This window comes from Pseudorca crassidens, chromosome 20, assembly GCF_039906515.1.
Source record: "Pseudorca crassidens isolate mPseCra1 chromosome 20, mPseCra1.hap1, whole genome shotgun sequence".
NCBI classification, from domain to species: Eukaryota; Metazoa; Chordata; class Mammalia; order Artiodactyla; family Delphinidae; genus Pseudorca; species Pseudorca crassidens.
In genome coordinates, this window is record NC_090315.1 from 51,298,812 (window position 1) to 51,314,040 (window position 15,229).

Below are 15,229 nucleotides of genomic sequence, written 5' to 3' on the forward strand. Positions count from 1 at the left end.
TGGCTTTCCCAAAATTTGCACATCAAATATGCAAATCAAAATGCCTGAGCAGAGAAAGGATGTAAATATTTACTGATTAATCCACTGAATTATTGAACACTTCAGAAACGTTTGATCTGGCAGTACAAGAAGTAGGGCTGAAAGTCAGTCTACCCATCTGCTGGGAGGAAAAATTGATCAACAGCAAAACACTAAAACCTACGAGAATTTAGTAAGGTATTATTAATTTAGAACCTTGCTGTGGAAATGAAGTAAAAAGCATCTCTTTCATTGTGTCAAAAAATCCAAAAATAGAGCGATAAATACATCTAGGAAATGTAGTTTACAAGTGATTAAACTAGGGAACTTTGAGGCGGTTGGTAGACATTGTGTATATGTACGTGCATGCCTCTGTGTGTGTGTGTGTGTGTGTGTGTGTGTGTGTGTCTCAGCCAAGTGCCTAAGCTTTCTCTTCGAGAACCTCACTGAAAGTACCATTTTGCAAAGAGAAGTATCTTGTGCTTTTATTTAGTTTTATTTAGTTCCAGCTTTTGCCACTAGGTATAATATATTCATATTTGGTATATGAATTAATACAGTCTTATTATAACCATATGGAAACAGACTTATTTCATTCCTTTATGCAGTAAATATTTATTAAGCACCTGCTGTGTGTCAGGCAGTGTGCTAGACACATAAGATCTACCTTTGAACAAAACAGGCCAAGACTCTAGGCCTCATTGAGCTTATATTCTGATAGGGCAAGATAAAGGATAAAGAAAGATACCGAACGAGAAATATATGTATAAATATGTCAATATCTGACAAAAAATGTAAAGTGGTTTGGATTAAGGTGAATGGGAGGAGGATTGCTGGGTGGAAGGGATTTTAATAGGGAAGGTCAGGAGAGGAATGCTTGTATGAGAGCAATCACATTTGAGCAAAGACTTGACGGTAGCAAAGATTTTAGCCCAGTCCATCTCAGAGAAGAGCACTCCAGGCAGAAAGGATAGCTTATCAAAGCGTGGGATGGGAGATGGAAGAATGGTGTTTGCTCAGAGAACCTTGAGGAGGCCGTCGTTGACGGAGGGTACTAATCTGGGAAGCCAGACCTGGGGCGGGAGCCGTGCAAGGGGGGCAGATCATATAAGGAATCTGGAGGCTGTATAGTAATGACTTTGTCTTTCACTGTGTGTGAAAGTGAAAGTTATTGTTGTGTTTTGAGCCCAGGAATAATATTTTAAACCTGTTGTATAGAGAACAGAGAGAGTCTCACTGAGCAAAGGGGGAAGCAGGGAGACTTGTTAGGTTGCTATGGCAAGAATCCAGGCTGGAATAGAAAGGAGCACCAGTGGAGTTGGAGAAATCCTCTGATTCTGCAGAGTTGAGTAGTGCCAGCCGTATTGCTGTCGGTTTGGTAGTATAGTGAGAGAGAAAGAAAGGAGTCAAGCACACTATTTTTTTTTTTTTTTGTCCTGAGAAACTTTAAGAATGGAATTGTCTATCATAAACTGGGTTGGGAAAGCATGTGAATAGAGTAGGATTTGGGGGAAGAAGAGGAGTTTGGTTTGGGAAGTGTTAAAGATATCAAGTAGAGGAGTCTAATATCAGGGAAGAGGTTGGGGGTGGAGATAGAAACTAGGGAATTACTGGCACATAATATTTAAGTCCACGAGGTCAAGAGAGGTCTGCAAGGAGATGGGGACGGAGAAGAAGCAGGGCAAAGGACTGAGCCCTGGAGCGTCTCAGCCTTCAGAGGGAAGAGATAAAGGGAAGAACCAACAATGGAGATTGAGAAGGGGCAACTAATAAGCTAAGAAGAAAATTAAGAGAATGAGCTTTATGGAAGTTTAAGTGGACAAGGAATATCAAGGCACTGGGAGTAGTTGAAAGTATCAGATGTCACTGACAGGTGGAGTGGTAGGAAGACTGAAATCTGACCATTCAATTTAGCAACATGCAGTTCTTTGGTAACCTTGACAAGAGCAGTTTTCATTGAGTGGCTGGACTGACAGTCTAGTTGGAACTGGCCTGAGATAGAAGGAAACGACAAACATCAGAAAGAGTATGTATGGACATCTTATTTGGATTAACGTATTACCTTAATATAAAAAGCAGGAAAAATAGAGTGGAGTCAAGAGAACTTTTTTTTTTTTTCTTTTAAAAGGGGAAAAGTAACAGCATGCATGTACATTAATGGGTATGATCCATTAAGGAGAAAAAACTAATGAAGGAGAGAATGGAGAACTGCTGATGCAGCGGCCTGAGTGGCTTCAGCACAAGGGGCAGGGACTGGCCAGTGGCTCACTTACCTGGAAAGCGCAGGGATGCCCTGTGGGCCCAGTTGGACTCAGGGATGCTGACTGTGCTATCAGAACCGGATCTCACCTCATCTCTCAGTTCTGCTTGGGTCTTTGTTGCTTCACTCAGGTTTTCCACAACAATTGCTCCTGCAGGTCGATGCCTAGTTCCCATACTTTCAGTGTTCACAGCAAAGAGGGTCTTTCTCTAATAGTCTCAATGAAATCCTGGAATTGCCCTGCTGGCTTGGCTCAGCTGACCTGCCTGTACCTGTAATAATAACTGTTACCAGGGGCAGCAACGCCAAGATTCGGGAGTGTACATGAGGCAAGACTAGCCAGGCACAGAGCATCGATGTTTCCTTCCTGCAAAAAGAACTACACTGGTAAAAATACAAAGCTTGATAAGGTTCTAAATGGTGGTCCTGGGACACTGCGAACCATTTAAGGGAGACAGACAAATACTGGCACAATGTTTTTTCTCTTCCTTTTACATTATTGTAATTCAATGTCAAGATCAAAATGATCCAGGCAAACTTATAATTGTGGGGAAATCGAGATGAAATCACATGTGAAAAAATGTAATTGTCTTAGAGGGAAACTTCCCTAGGACAATTTTAATTAAGCCAGTTATTTTCTAGAACGGTAGATGCCATAATGATGGCTAGGACTGTCATTGAACTGTGTTCACTTGTGTTTGTGTCCTTGAACACCTGTGTCCTTCTATGCTTTACATCTTGAGAAATATGGCTTGCCCTTTCGTGTGCTGCAACCTTTGCAAAGTTGACAAAGTCTGTGACACATCACCTTCACTGATGACCATCTGCAGTGGCAGTCATGTCATTTTTTTTTTGGCGGTACAAGGGCATCTCACTGTTGTGGCCTCTCCCTTTGTGGAGCACCGGCTCCGGACGCGCAGGCTCAGCGGCCATGGCTCACGGGCCCAGCTGCTCCGCGGCATGTGGGATCTTCCCGGACCGGGGCACGAACCCGTGTCCCCTGCATCGGCAGGTGGACTCTCGACCACTGCACCACCAGGGAAGCCCCATTTTTAATATTAGTAGGGGAGAGAAGTGATTCTTTTCCATATTTTAAAGCTCCAACCAAGAGTATTTTTTTCTTCAATTTTTCTTTCACTTCCATGAAATTGTAAGATGTGCCTCCATGTCCAGAGCTAAATATTGGTGCCACTTACTAGAAAGGACATAAGGGTATTGGTGCCACCTACTAGAAAGGACATAAGGGTATTGGTGCCACCTACTAGAAAGGACATAAGGGTATTGGTGCCACCTACTAGAAAGGACATAAGGGTATTGGTGCCACCTACTAGAAAGGACATAAGGGTATTGGTGCCACCTACTAGAAAGGACATAAAGGTATTGGTGCCACCTACTAGAAAGGACATAAGGGTTTTAAACGTACCAGCCAGTTACCTAGTTATACTTAAATAACACAATCTATTATTTGAATTTATTCTTGGGATAAAATATACCACTCTGGGGCAATGGTAGTTGTATAATTATTTCAAGGTTAAAGAATGAAAAAGGAGGAGATTTCTTAAATGAGATCCTAACATTAAAATCATTAAAAAATAATTTCTCATCTATACTAAAATTTTGGGAAATTTTACTTAGCTTCTGTGAATCTCTTTTTTAAAAGTTTCATTTGAAAAGAAGAGATGTTAAAATATATTTCATCTCACTAGATAATTTTAATAATTAAGTTTAATATGGTACATAAAATTTCTAGTAGAGTACTTAGCATACAGTAGGCACCAGATAAATTTTAGTTGGCTTTTTTTTCCTGACAGTTCATAGCAACATGTGTTACAGAAGCCAGTTCCTGAGGAACCTGATGTTTAAAAGTAGTAGGCAACAAGAGATGCTGTGTTTTGTGGTCATTCAGTAACTAAATTTTTCCAGAGCTCAACTTTACTGTGATGGTAACTCTTTGGAGTCCATAGCAATAATAATTGTTCTATAATTCAAAACGTTACAACCACCATATACTCACGTGCTTGCTGTCTGTGAGAGAATCAGTAGGCACTTATTATGCTTTTTAAATTTAAATCTCATAGCAGTACTACAATGCTTAGTGTAAAAGTCTCATCAATAGGTAGAGGGCTTTTAAGTGTGAGTTTTCAGGCTGTGATATGAAGATGCAAGAAATGTTTCTGTTTGAATAAATTTATGACGTTTTATTATGCCAAGTCTCAGTAATGAGGCCAAGGCAGGAGAAAAAGAAGGGTGGAATAGGGGAAGGAGGGCTGCGATATGGGGAAAAAATGAAATGGAGGGATAAGACTGTCTTGTGGATGAAGTGTCAGTAACCATGGAATAGATGGGGTTATGGGAAGATGGTCATTCGTCTCACGTTGTCCTACCATGATGTTGACTCTATCGGCATATTAAAAGCATCATTAAGGACAAATAATACTTGACCACCAGCTGACAATTTTAGTTAGTAAATTTTAAAAGTTCACTATATTTCATTTTATAGTACTTCAGGGTTAACAGCTTGCTGGAGTTAGCCATCATTTTCTCCATTCAGAAAGTAAACACTATGACGATATGATGTCTCCAGAAGGCTAGGTGGTTTGGCGGTGACCCTACGCCTGGGGTAGCTTAACCTCAGCTGCAGCCACGTTTTCATTTCATGTCACTATTGTCCCTACATGTCATCATAGGCTGGCACTACCAAAGTGTGCTGAGTTCTATATCCATGTCTATTTATCTATATCTGTATATTTGCATTTTCCATGTCACTATTCAACATTTGTTTTAAGATTAGAACAATCATAACACTCCATCACACACTTATACCACGTGTGTCTGTACAGCCACACAGTTTAAAACCCTGTAGGAATCTCTGGATTCCCTATGGCTGACTTATCTTGCTGAAATTACTTGGTAAAGCCTAGGAGCATCTGAATTTCCATTACTTTACTGGTGTACCTCGTTAATGGTATCACTTGATTTAGCATATCAGTGATACCTTTTCGCCACAGGTGAGAAATCGAAATGTTCAAGGCCATTTAATTGCAGATGTTTCAAGTTGGTTAGTGCAGCTGTAATGGTGAGTGATGCCGGAAGAGGGAGCCGTCAGTGAGAGGTTCCTCTTGCTCCTGATGAGAACTGATGATCCAATCTTAACTCACTAGATATACGCTGATTCTATTTTTTTTTTCCACTGTGCTTCCCTCATGTGTTCATGTTTTAAATACTGATCTATAAAGGAATGTCAAAGTGCCACAGAAACATTATGCAATTCTGTATTAAAAATGTGTCTTCATTACTGACTTTAGACCATTAAAATTAACTAGAAAGAGCAAGAAACAAAATAACTCAGTATTTTCTCAAAGGTATAAGGTGATATAGATAAAATTCCAAACATAGAAATTCCAGGTAAAGATGATGGCTGGCTGGGGGCACTTCATTCATTCTTTTCCAACTTTTCTATGCAAAAAATGATAAAAATGCAGAGGGATAGGCAGTTGTAACACATATGCAGCTATGCTGCAGATGGACCAAGGATGCTTGGTGAACATCAGACCCTGGAAGACTTTCAACTTGCAAACTTTTGTTAGGCCCTGAGGCAGAATTGTAAAATTAGATAGGACAGTAGAGGGAAGTTTTTACCCACTCACCACTCCCATCATGTACCCATACTTCAAAGACATGGTCTATTGTTAACTCTAGAGAGGAAGATTGACCCTACTGTCAGGTAGCCAAATCCTGAGATTCCCCAACCCCTATTGCTACTGTCTTTTCTACATCCATTGGGAACCGCTGATTCCCATTTATATATCATAACAATATGGGGGACACTGCTGTGTCCTAGTTAAGAGCACTGTGCCTCTTGTTGCTCTGCAGACAGGCTGCATGAGCAGTGCCCTTTGTGGACAGCAAAGCCATGCTAGGTCAATGACCCCAAGACACCCAAAATGCAGCCAGGGCCCATGTCTACCCAACAAGCCCTCTTACTTAAAATACAAGAATTTTTCACTCTAACCTAAACATGGTAGATGGTATTGGTGACCAAGAGAACTCCACTCATCCAGGTCACTAGCGAAAACCACGTGTTCTTCAGGGACAACTACAGAGAAAATGAAAAGTAAAAACACACCAATAAAAATTGCACAATGTATCAATATTTTGGATCAATAAGGAGAGCATTGTACTTTTGATGTACAAAGTGGAAGACACTTTGAACAATGATTCCCTCCAAGAAAGAAGGAAATTTGAAAAAAAATTATATAGTTCTAAAGACAATGTAGTAAGTAATCTCGGGACTCATACCCGAATACAATCAGGAGTTAGTGTGATGCTGTCAAGGGAGGAGACTGTTAGAATATAATACTTAAAAAAAATGCTGTCTTAACTCAGTTTGAGGCCCTGACTAGAAGCTGGTCTTGAGCAGCTGATTATGTCCAAACCCAACCCCTTCTTTTATTGCACTCACACCCTCTGTGGCCACTATGCATCAACCCTGATCATCCTGGAGCCAGGGCCAGACACCCGGACACAGCCCCTCTTCCCTGGAGCTCACAAAACTTAGCTTACCCCACCTCACTTGCCATACGTGAGCTGCCCTCTACGGCTTCAACTTGCCACCCTTTCTGTGGTGGCATTTCCCTCTATGGCCCTTCCTTGCAGTCTTCTCTTCTTTGAAACTGTAAGTAACACAGAGTTCTGCTTTTTATCTCTCAGAGTGTCACTGTATTGTATCTGCCATCAGAAGGGTTTTTAAATCTTATTAAAGCAGTTGTTAATACAGATGTGTCCCTTTAGGTCTCACAAAGATATGTGCCTTACCGTAATAGCAAAATTGGGCATCTCTTTCTATTAGTGCCTGACTCAACGTTTATAAAACAGGGCATGGATGTCAAGAATAATGCTTGAATAAAAACTGTATATAAATTTATGGTAATCTCTATCTGAACTGTCAGAAGTTATTATCAGAGCCTCAAGGTGGATGGCAAAAGAATGGGGAAAAGAAAACATGTACTAATATTCTTACATGGTACGTTATGTAACAGATACTGCATTTTAATATATATTGAATAGTAGACAATTATGGATTCAAGAATGGGATAAACCCTATTTCATGTTTTTTACAGTGACTACATAATACTTACACAGTCAGCAATGTCAGTATTACTTAAATAAATTCCTCAAATAAAGCACTATTATAGTAAACTGGAAGAATGAAACGTCTTAACAAGACATACAGTAGGTAATCATGTCTGTAATTTTCTGGTGTGCATTTGGATAAAACAAAACACAATAAATTCTGTTCTATCCATATTTCCTTGAATATACAACAGACTTCTGTTTTCACTTCTGAGTGCTCAAACACAATTTACCATGGCTCTCCTATCCACTGTCCTCTCACCCACCACCCCCCTTCCCAGATAGGATACAACTAGTGACGTGTTGGTAAACTGGCTGGGGTGGGAGTGGGTACTGATTTGCAGAGTTGGCCAATTTTCGTGGTTTAAATACTCGCACCATGGCCAATTGCAAAGATGGCTATCTTTAACAATCATCTTGCAAAATTGCTGAAAATGTAATGGTCTCTCACACGCTGTTGCAAGCCAGTTATCACTGGATAGAGCTCTCCATTATTTACTGTGTTATTATTCCCTGCACCTGCCTCACCATTAACACTTTTCATGTTGTGTTTCAAATATGCTTTTCAACGTCTTTTCCTCCCATAAGACCGTAAACACGGTGAAGGCAGGAACTGTCCCTTGGCCGTCTTTGTATTCCCGGGCTTAATGCTGTACTTCTTGCTCTAAGGAGTCTAAACATGATCAGACATCAAAGGTAGTCTTCTAGTTCCACCATAGTGTGAAGGTAAATCAAGTTCTGGGCAAAGGGGTGTTAAGGCCAAATCATTACACAGTCATGCATGTGGGCAGTAAACATGCCAGTTCCAAGTGTTGACGTGGATGTCTGCCTGTCAAATTAAGTGGTTTAAACATTCAGTGAGTTTAACGTCATTCAGTTAACTCTCCCAGTGTCAGATGGTTGAAACGCCTAGAAATGAGCATAATTAACATAGGCTCCATCCATTTACATTACATTCTTGTTTCTCTATATTTTTCAAGCATTATGGAAAGTTTCGTATTTTGGAAATTTGACTTTTTTTTTTTTTTTTTGCGGTTTGCGGGCCTCTCGCTGTTGTGGCCTCTCCAGTTGCGGAGCACAGGCTCCGAATGCGCAGGCTCAGCGGCCATGGCTCACGGGCCCAGCTGCTCCACGGCATGTGGGATCTTCCCGGACCGGGGCACGAACCCGTGTCCCCTGCATCGGTGGGTGGACTCTCAACCACTGTGCCACAAGGGAAGCCCCTTGACTTTCTTAAGTTCCATAGAGGAACAGTCTTACTGGGATTGATAGTTCACTAACAGATTTTTAACAAATTCTTTGCTCATTTCTCCTTTTTCTCTTTTCACAAAAGGAGCTGGTGGCTGGTCTCCACTTGTGTCAAACAAATACCAGTGGTTGCAGATTGACCTTGGAGAGAGAATGGAGATCACCGCTGTGGCCACCCAAGGGGGTTATGGGAGCTCCAACTGGGTGACCAGCTACCTCCTAATGTTCAGTGACAGTGGCAGGAACTGGAAACAGTATCGACAAGAGGACAGTATCTGGGTATGTTTCTTCAACAGAATTCATAGCCTCTCAGAGAGAGTAGAGTCATCCCTACATGCTGTTTACGAATCTCTTAAACTAAGTTTAGAAACAGAATCTTCAGAATTACTTAGAATACATTTTTCAAGAGAAAATGTATTACTATTCATTTTCTAATACATTTTATGGTTTAATTTATGAAAATACTAAAGGTAAACTTATTTCACAGAGTCCTCAGAAATTGAAAAAAAAATCTCATTAGTGCACTAAATAGTGTGGAAGTTAAAGAAAGAAACTAAACCTATATAAAAACATTTTAAGTTTTGTTCAATAACATAGTAGTTTTGCATTGTCTTTAAGTTTGTTGAAAAGAATTTATTGCTTTTATTTCTTCTGATGACTGAGATTTATGAATTAATCTCTCTAGTATATGGAGGTTTTTATGTATAATATTTGGAATATTTATATATGTATTTTATATATACACACACATATATGATTTATATATAAACCATTCTCTAGTCTTTCAAGTGTGTAAGATGCTGTGTTTTGTGGACAGGGCACAGCTCCTGTAAGGGAGACTGACAAGGAGGCCGTTTGTAATAAAGTGGGTGGTATTTGTAGTTGACTGATGGTATATAAACACCCAATGGAAGAGGGAAGCTAAAGGAAGTTTGCTTGGTGGTGATGAAAGGATTTCTTTTTTTAGTGTAGAAAAGTATTGGTTTGGATCTTATGTGGGCCAGGGACAACATACTGCAATCAAAGAACTGTGTTTTTTTTGGTTTTTAATTTTCCTCTGACTGAGCTGCTGGAACCAGAGAAAATGAGTAACTTAATGAAGCATCATTCTTGGCACACAGATAATTTGGAGGCCTATCTGGGCACATAATGGTAATTCTGTTTGATCAGTCAATGGCCTCTCTTTTGAAACTTCCTAGAAGTCCGTTATACATGATACAGTCGTTGAAGAAATGGACTGTGATTTACTCACCTTTGTATCTCTAAAGTACTTGGTGGTCATCCAGTGCATGTTTATTGATGTAAATTGAATTGAGAAGATGTAGCCCTGCTCGTTCTCAAGCAAGGACAACAGTCAGGCTGGAAGAAGTTTTCTATAAGCATTTTTAAGAAAACCTGCATTAAAATCCAAAGCAAGTTGAAGTTCTGTATAAGAGCGAGAAAAATTGGATATTATGGTTGAATTAGTTCCATGAAAACCATTCAAAGTAGGGATAAAATAAACAGTAATTATGAACCAATAGCAATGAAAGCTTAATGAGGTATTTATTTTAACTAGGTGTCTGGGTTATCTTTTACTCTTTTTTTCTCAATAAGCATTGGATTTTAAACTAGATAAATGGCGGCTAATTCGTGCTAATATTTAGCTGTGTTAAGTAAGATGTATGTTTTTGATATTTAAAAAAAATTTTTAATATTAACTATGACAATTAATTGTTTTTCGTGGTTCAAGCTTGAGGAAAGCGAAACCTAGATAGTGCTATTTGTCTTTTTCACTTACTTATTAAAGGTGAGGTGCTCAGGGTGCAATAGTGACGTGAATGATATCCTTAACTAGTCCAAACCAATCAATGTAAAGACAAACGGCATCGATCACAGTTACCTGGCTAGGTAACATTGTTTTTTAGACTGTGCCATCATTTGTTGGTTTACTCATTGTTTTCTCCTTTGGCATTTGAGCACCCTGGAAATAGAGGCTCTACCTTCCAACCTGTCATCCCAGTATCCCCAATCTTAACAGTACCTGGCATGTTGCCTGCAATTACTAAATGTTTGTTGAATGAATGAATGAATGAGGGAAAGAGTGAATGAACCAATAAATGAAATGCACTTTCTTGTAGGGTACTTTCATGATCGCACAACTAAAAGCGACCCCTTCCTCCACCCATCAACTCCTCCTTTTAGTACATTTATATGGTACCAGATTAATGTACTTTAGAGTTAGAAGGCTACATTTCTCTCTCCCCTATACATTTTGAACTTTTTCATGGGAAAAGGTTTATCTTTCTCATCTTTGCATTTCCAGCACTCAACACCCAGTGTGGCACATCACTTGTTGAGTAAATTAGTGAAAAAAAATCAATCAATCAATGAATAGATTTGAATACATTGATCTCCTAATCAGTGCCTAACTTTGTACGAAATTCTGTATTAAAAGAGCTCAAAGCGAGAGAGAGGCATGGACATATATACACTACCAAATGTAAAATAGATAGCTAGTGGGAAGCAGCCGCATAGCACAGGGAGATCAGCTCGGTGCTTTGTGACCGCCTAGAGGGGTGGGATAGGGAGGGTGGGAGGGAGGGAGATGCAAGAGGGAGGGGATATGGGGATATATGTGTATGTATAGCTGATTCACTTTGTTATACAGCAGAAACTAACACACCATTGTAAAGCAATTATACTCCAATAAAGATGCTAATAAAAAAAGGGTTAATGTTGTTGAAAAGATAAAAAACATCAGAACAAACCAAAGAGTGAGTCAGAGGAGCGTGCAAATGTGTGGTACAGACTCCTAGGGCTTTGGAGATTGACAGAGTGCGGAGATCACTGTAGAAAGAATTTGTCAGAAAAAGCAGGGCTACATGGGTCTTGGAAAAAGCATTAAAGCTTAGATTATGGAAGGATTAAGGAAGCAATTCCATGAAGCTGGAAAAGTGTGAACAAAAGAACGGACATTGGCATTATCCAGAGATATGGTTTCCCACGTAGTAACCAGTGAGACTGTGGTCGGAATGGACTATCAAGTTTGGTAAGGACCGGACTATAATTTTGAATATGGTAAAGAAAGTAGATGAATGTCAAGATCAGAATTGAGACTTGGTGCAGCTGGTGCCATGGCCACACATAAAACGGGTAAGGTTATGGTGTAGGTAAAACAGCCTCAAATCTTCAGACTTTGTTGATAAAGTAGACACACACACTCTCTCTCTCTCTCTCTCTCTCTCTCTCTCTCTCTCTCTCTCTCTCTCTCTCTCTCTCATGCTACCTGTTCATCCCAGATAGGCTAATAGTTCTATTTCTACCCCACAGTTACTCAGGTCTCACTCTGAGGGAAGCTCCCTCTCTGTGAATCTGTAATTGCCAACGCAGGAAAAGTGAAACACAGCGAATTGTGCCCTGGCTCTTGACATTTTCACCTGGTATAACACAGATCACTTTAATTTGTTTTTTGGTTTTTATTTTTAGCCAAAGAACAATTTTTAATTGATGTTCATAGTAAAGAATTTAACCCTTTGTCACATTTTACAAATGTGTTTCCTGACTTTATTTTTTTTTGCCCAGTTTTTCTAGATATTATGGGATGTATCCAGATTATATAAAACTTGCCAGTTTTCTTTCAGAGCTTCACAGTCTGCTCCAGATGATACAAATAAATCTGTGAAAGAGAGTTAGGAAACAGCTAAGGCATTATACGAGTATGTGATGGAAACAGGAAGAAAAGGCAGTTGTTACAAGTTTAGAGACAAATAAAATAAAACCCATCGATATGGATGGAAATGCTGCCGTGAGGATTCCTCATTCTTCCTTTATTTATTCCTCTTCAAGCACTAGAGAGAACAGTGATTTCTATATACCTGAAAGAATTACTCAAATGCCCTGCTGCTTTTCAAAAATAATCTTTAAAAAGAAAGGCAAAATGTTCTGTTATCTATGTGGCCATGCATATATTTAATAGAACTGTAAACTTGAGAGATATATGATATTTTTAGAAATTATTCTTTGGAATAAAATTTATAGTCCAGTGCTCACAAATGTAATTTATACAAAGTACTCTACTAGATAGCATATAAATATTTTACAAAAACTTAGAAATGCAAGCTACTGAAATTGTTCCTCTCAAAGTGAAGACAAAATAAATTCTCTCAACATCCATGATCAAAAGACTTTTCAGCCAGTTTACTGTAAATGATTGGAAAAGGAAATGTAAGGTATAATTTTCACTCATCTAAGAACAATTGCTGAAACTTCATGAAACGAACATCTTAGAAATTATTTTAAGCAAATCAACATGTGCAGGAACTTTACAGCCGAACTATACAAATTCTCTCTGATATATGCTCAAGCTTCTTTTACACTGCAGACTATAAGGGCAAGGAATGGGATGGTACTAATTTTATGAATTATTTAAGTAAATATGATTGTTATGCACGATAGTTTACTTTTTTTTAATGTGTCAGGTGCTTTCTTTTTTAACATCTTTATTGGAGTATAATTGCTTTACAATGGTGTGTTAGTTTCTGCTGTATAACAAAGTGAATCAGCTATACATATACATATATCCTCCCTCTGGATTTCAATTGTATCTGATTTTTCAAACAAAAAACCCATACTTTCATATTAGCATATTTCTAAAGTTAGTATAACTATTTTTTAATTAGAAGTGTTGAGTGTCATGGTTCTGGGTTTGGCTGGTGAAAGACAGGGAGCCCCTATGATAACTATAGTCAATTAGACATAAGCATCACCTGTCACAAAATATTCACAGCATTATTATCACTGTGAATGATTGAGTTGTCAACTCCATAAGCCAAACAGGGCAGAAGCACCACCTGCAAATATTTTAACATGTATTTATCTCCAGTCAAATAAATAGGTGACTGAGGGCATTTAATAGGAAACCCAAGGAGGCAGAAATACAAGTGGGAGGTGTGTGGTAAGACAGGTGGACTCCTCGCCTTGTGAGGTGCACCTTCCTAGACCTTTCCCTATGCTATTCTAGTATTCTAAGCCTTCAAAAGTCATGTGTGTTGATATAAAGTGTAACAGTGCTGATGCTGTGTATGTCAACATGTCAAGTCATCAAGCATAATACTTTGCAGTTCTTGGCTCAGTACTTGGGCAGATGCCTGGAGGGTGCCTTAAGCTGCTTCAGCCTTTCAACACTGCCTCTACTTGAGTGCCAAAAAGATGTTTTTATTGGAAGTCTATTTTATTAGCCTTTATCCACACGGAATCTCCTGTTTACATTTCTATTTAACTGTAAGTTCTCCACCCTTTTGAAAATGATGAACCTAGGAGTGCATGGTTAAAGGTGGCTGCATTGAGGTTTTTAATGTGACATCAATCATGAATCAGAACGGTTTGCTAGGCGCCTTCTCTATCAAGCAGCGTGGTTTATTTCACCTCCTCGCATCTGTGCTCATTCTGTAACATGTTATGTCAGTCCCTTCTCATAAACTTCTTGGGCACATGTATACTGGAACTTTACATCAATATGTAATATACAAAAATGTATATGAACTCCTATGAGTTGTGGAAACATATATACAGTGATGTAAGATAAATGGTAATGTTGCTTCACATTCTTCCAATTGATCTGTCCCTAGGCCAGCAAAATAAAAGTAATTAGAATAGAGTGATTAGAGTTAGCAGGAGATTTGATTTGGTGCCCTCTTCAGAGTGCACAGTCACGTCCAGATGATTCTCAAGTCATCAACCAGAGGATGGCATGTTTGAAAAACACTTCACAACTTGTATCTCACATTCTACCGTGTGACAGTTCAGTGACCAAACATCACCCTCTTTTCTCCTTTCTTGCTGTGATGCAGTGTTGTAGATGTCTGCTTCTAACTTTTCTCATTCCCCACTCCATATATATGGAGATCCTCTCTCTGGGAAGCAATTTTGTCCTTTTGAAATGTTTCTTTTTTTTCGTTTTTACATCTTTATTGGAGTATAATTGCTTTACAGTTTTGTGTTTCTGCTGTATAGCAAAGTGAATCAACTGTATGCATACATATATCCCCTCCCTCTTGAGCCTCCCTCCCACCCTCCCTATCCCACCCTTCTAGGTGGTCATAAAGCACCCAGCTGATCTCCCTGTGCTATGCGGCTGCTTCCCACTAGCTATCTATTTTACATTTGGTAGTGTATATATGTCCATGCCACTCTCACACTTCATCCCAGCTTACCCTTCCCCATCCCTGTGTCCTCAAGTTCATTCTCTACATCTGCATCTTTATTCCTGTGCTGCCGCAAGGTCAGCAGAACCATTTTTCTTTTAGAACCATATATATGTGTTAGCATACTGTATTTGTTTTTCTCTTTCTGACTTCACTCTATAGGACAGGCTCTATGTCCATCCACCTCACTACAAATAACTCAATTTCATTTCTTTTAATGGCTGAGTGATATGCCATTGTATATATGTGCCACATCTTCTTTATCCATTCATCTGTCGGTGGACACGTAGGTTGCTTCCATGTCCTGGCTATTGTAAATAGTGCTGCAGTGAACATTGTGGTACATGTCTCTTTCTGAATTATGGTTTTCTTAGGATATATGCCC

At 39.2% G+C, this 15,229-nt stretch overlaps 1 protein-coding gene across 4 annotated transcripts in view; it reads left to right on the plus strand.

The window, feature by feature from the left end:
* The window catches only part of CNTNAP4 (contactin associated protein family member 4), a 264,146-nt gene that overhangs the window by 69,374 nt on the left and 179,543 nt on the right, over nucleotides 1–15,229 (plus strand). For all 4 annotated transcript variants that reach the window (XR_010938853.1, XM_067717889.1, XM_067717890.1 and 1 more), the window contains one exon: nucleotides 8,745–8,938. Coding sequence is in view for 3 of the 4 variants with exons in the window: in XM_067717889.1 (XP_067573990.1) it covers nucleotides 8,745–8,938 (194 nt within the window). In the remaining variant the exon portion in view is untranslated. The remainder of the gene's footprint in view (nucleotides 1–8,744; nucleotides 8,939–15,229) is intronic.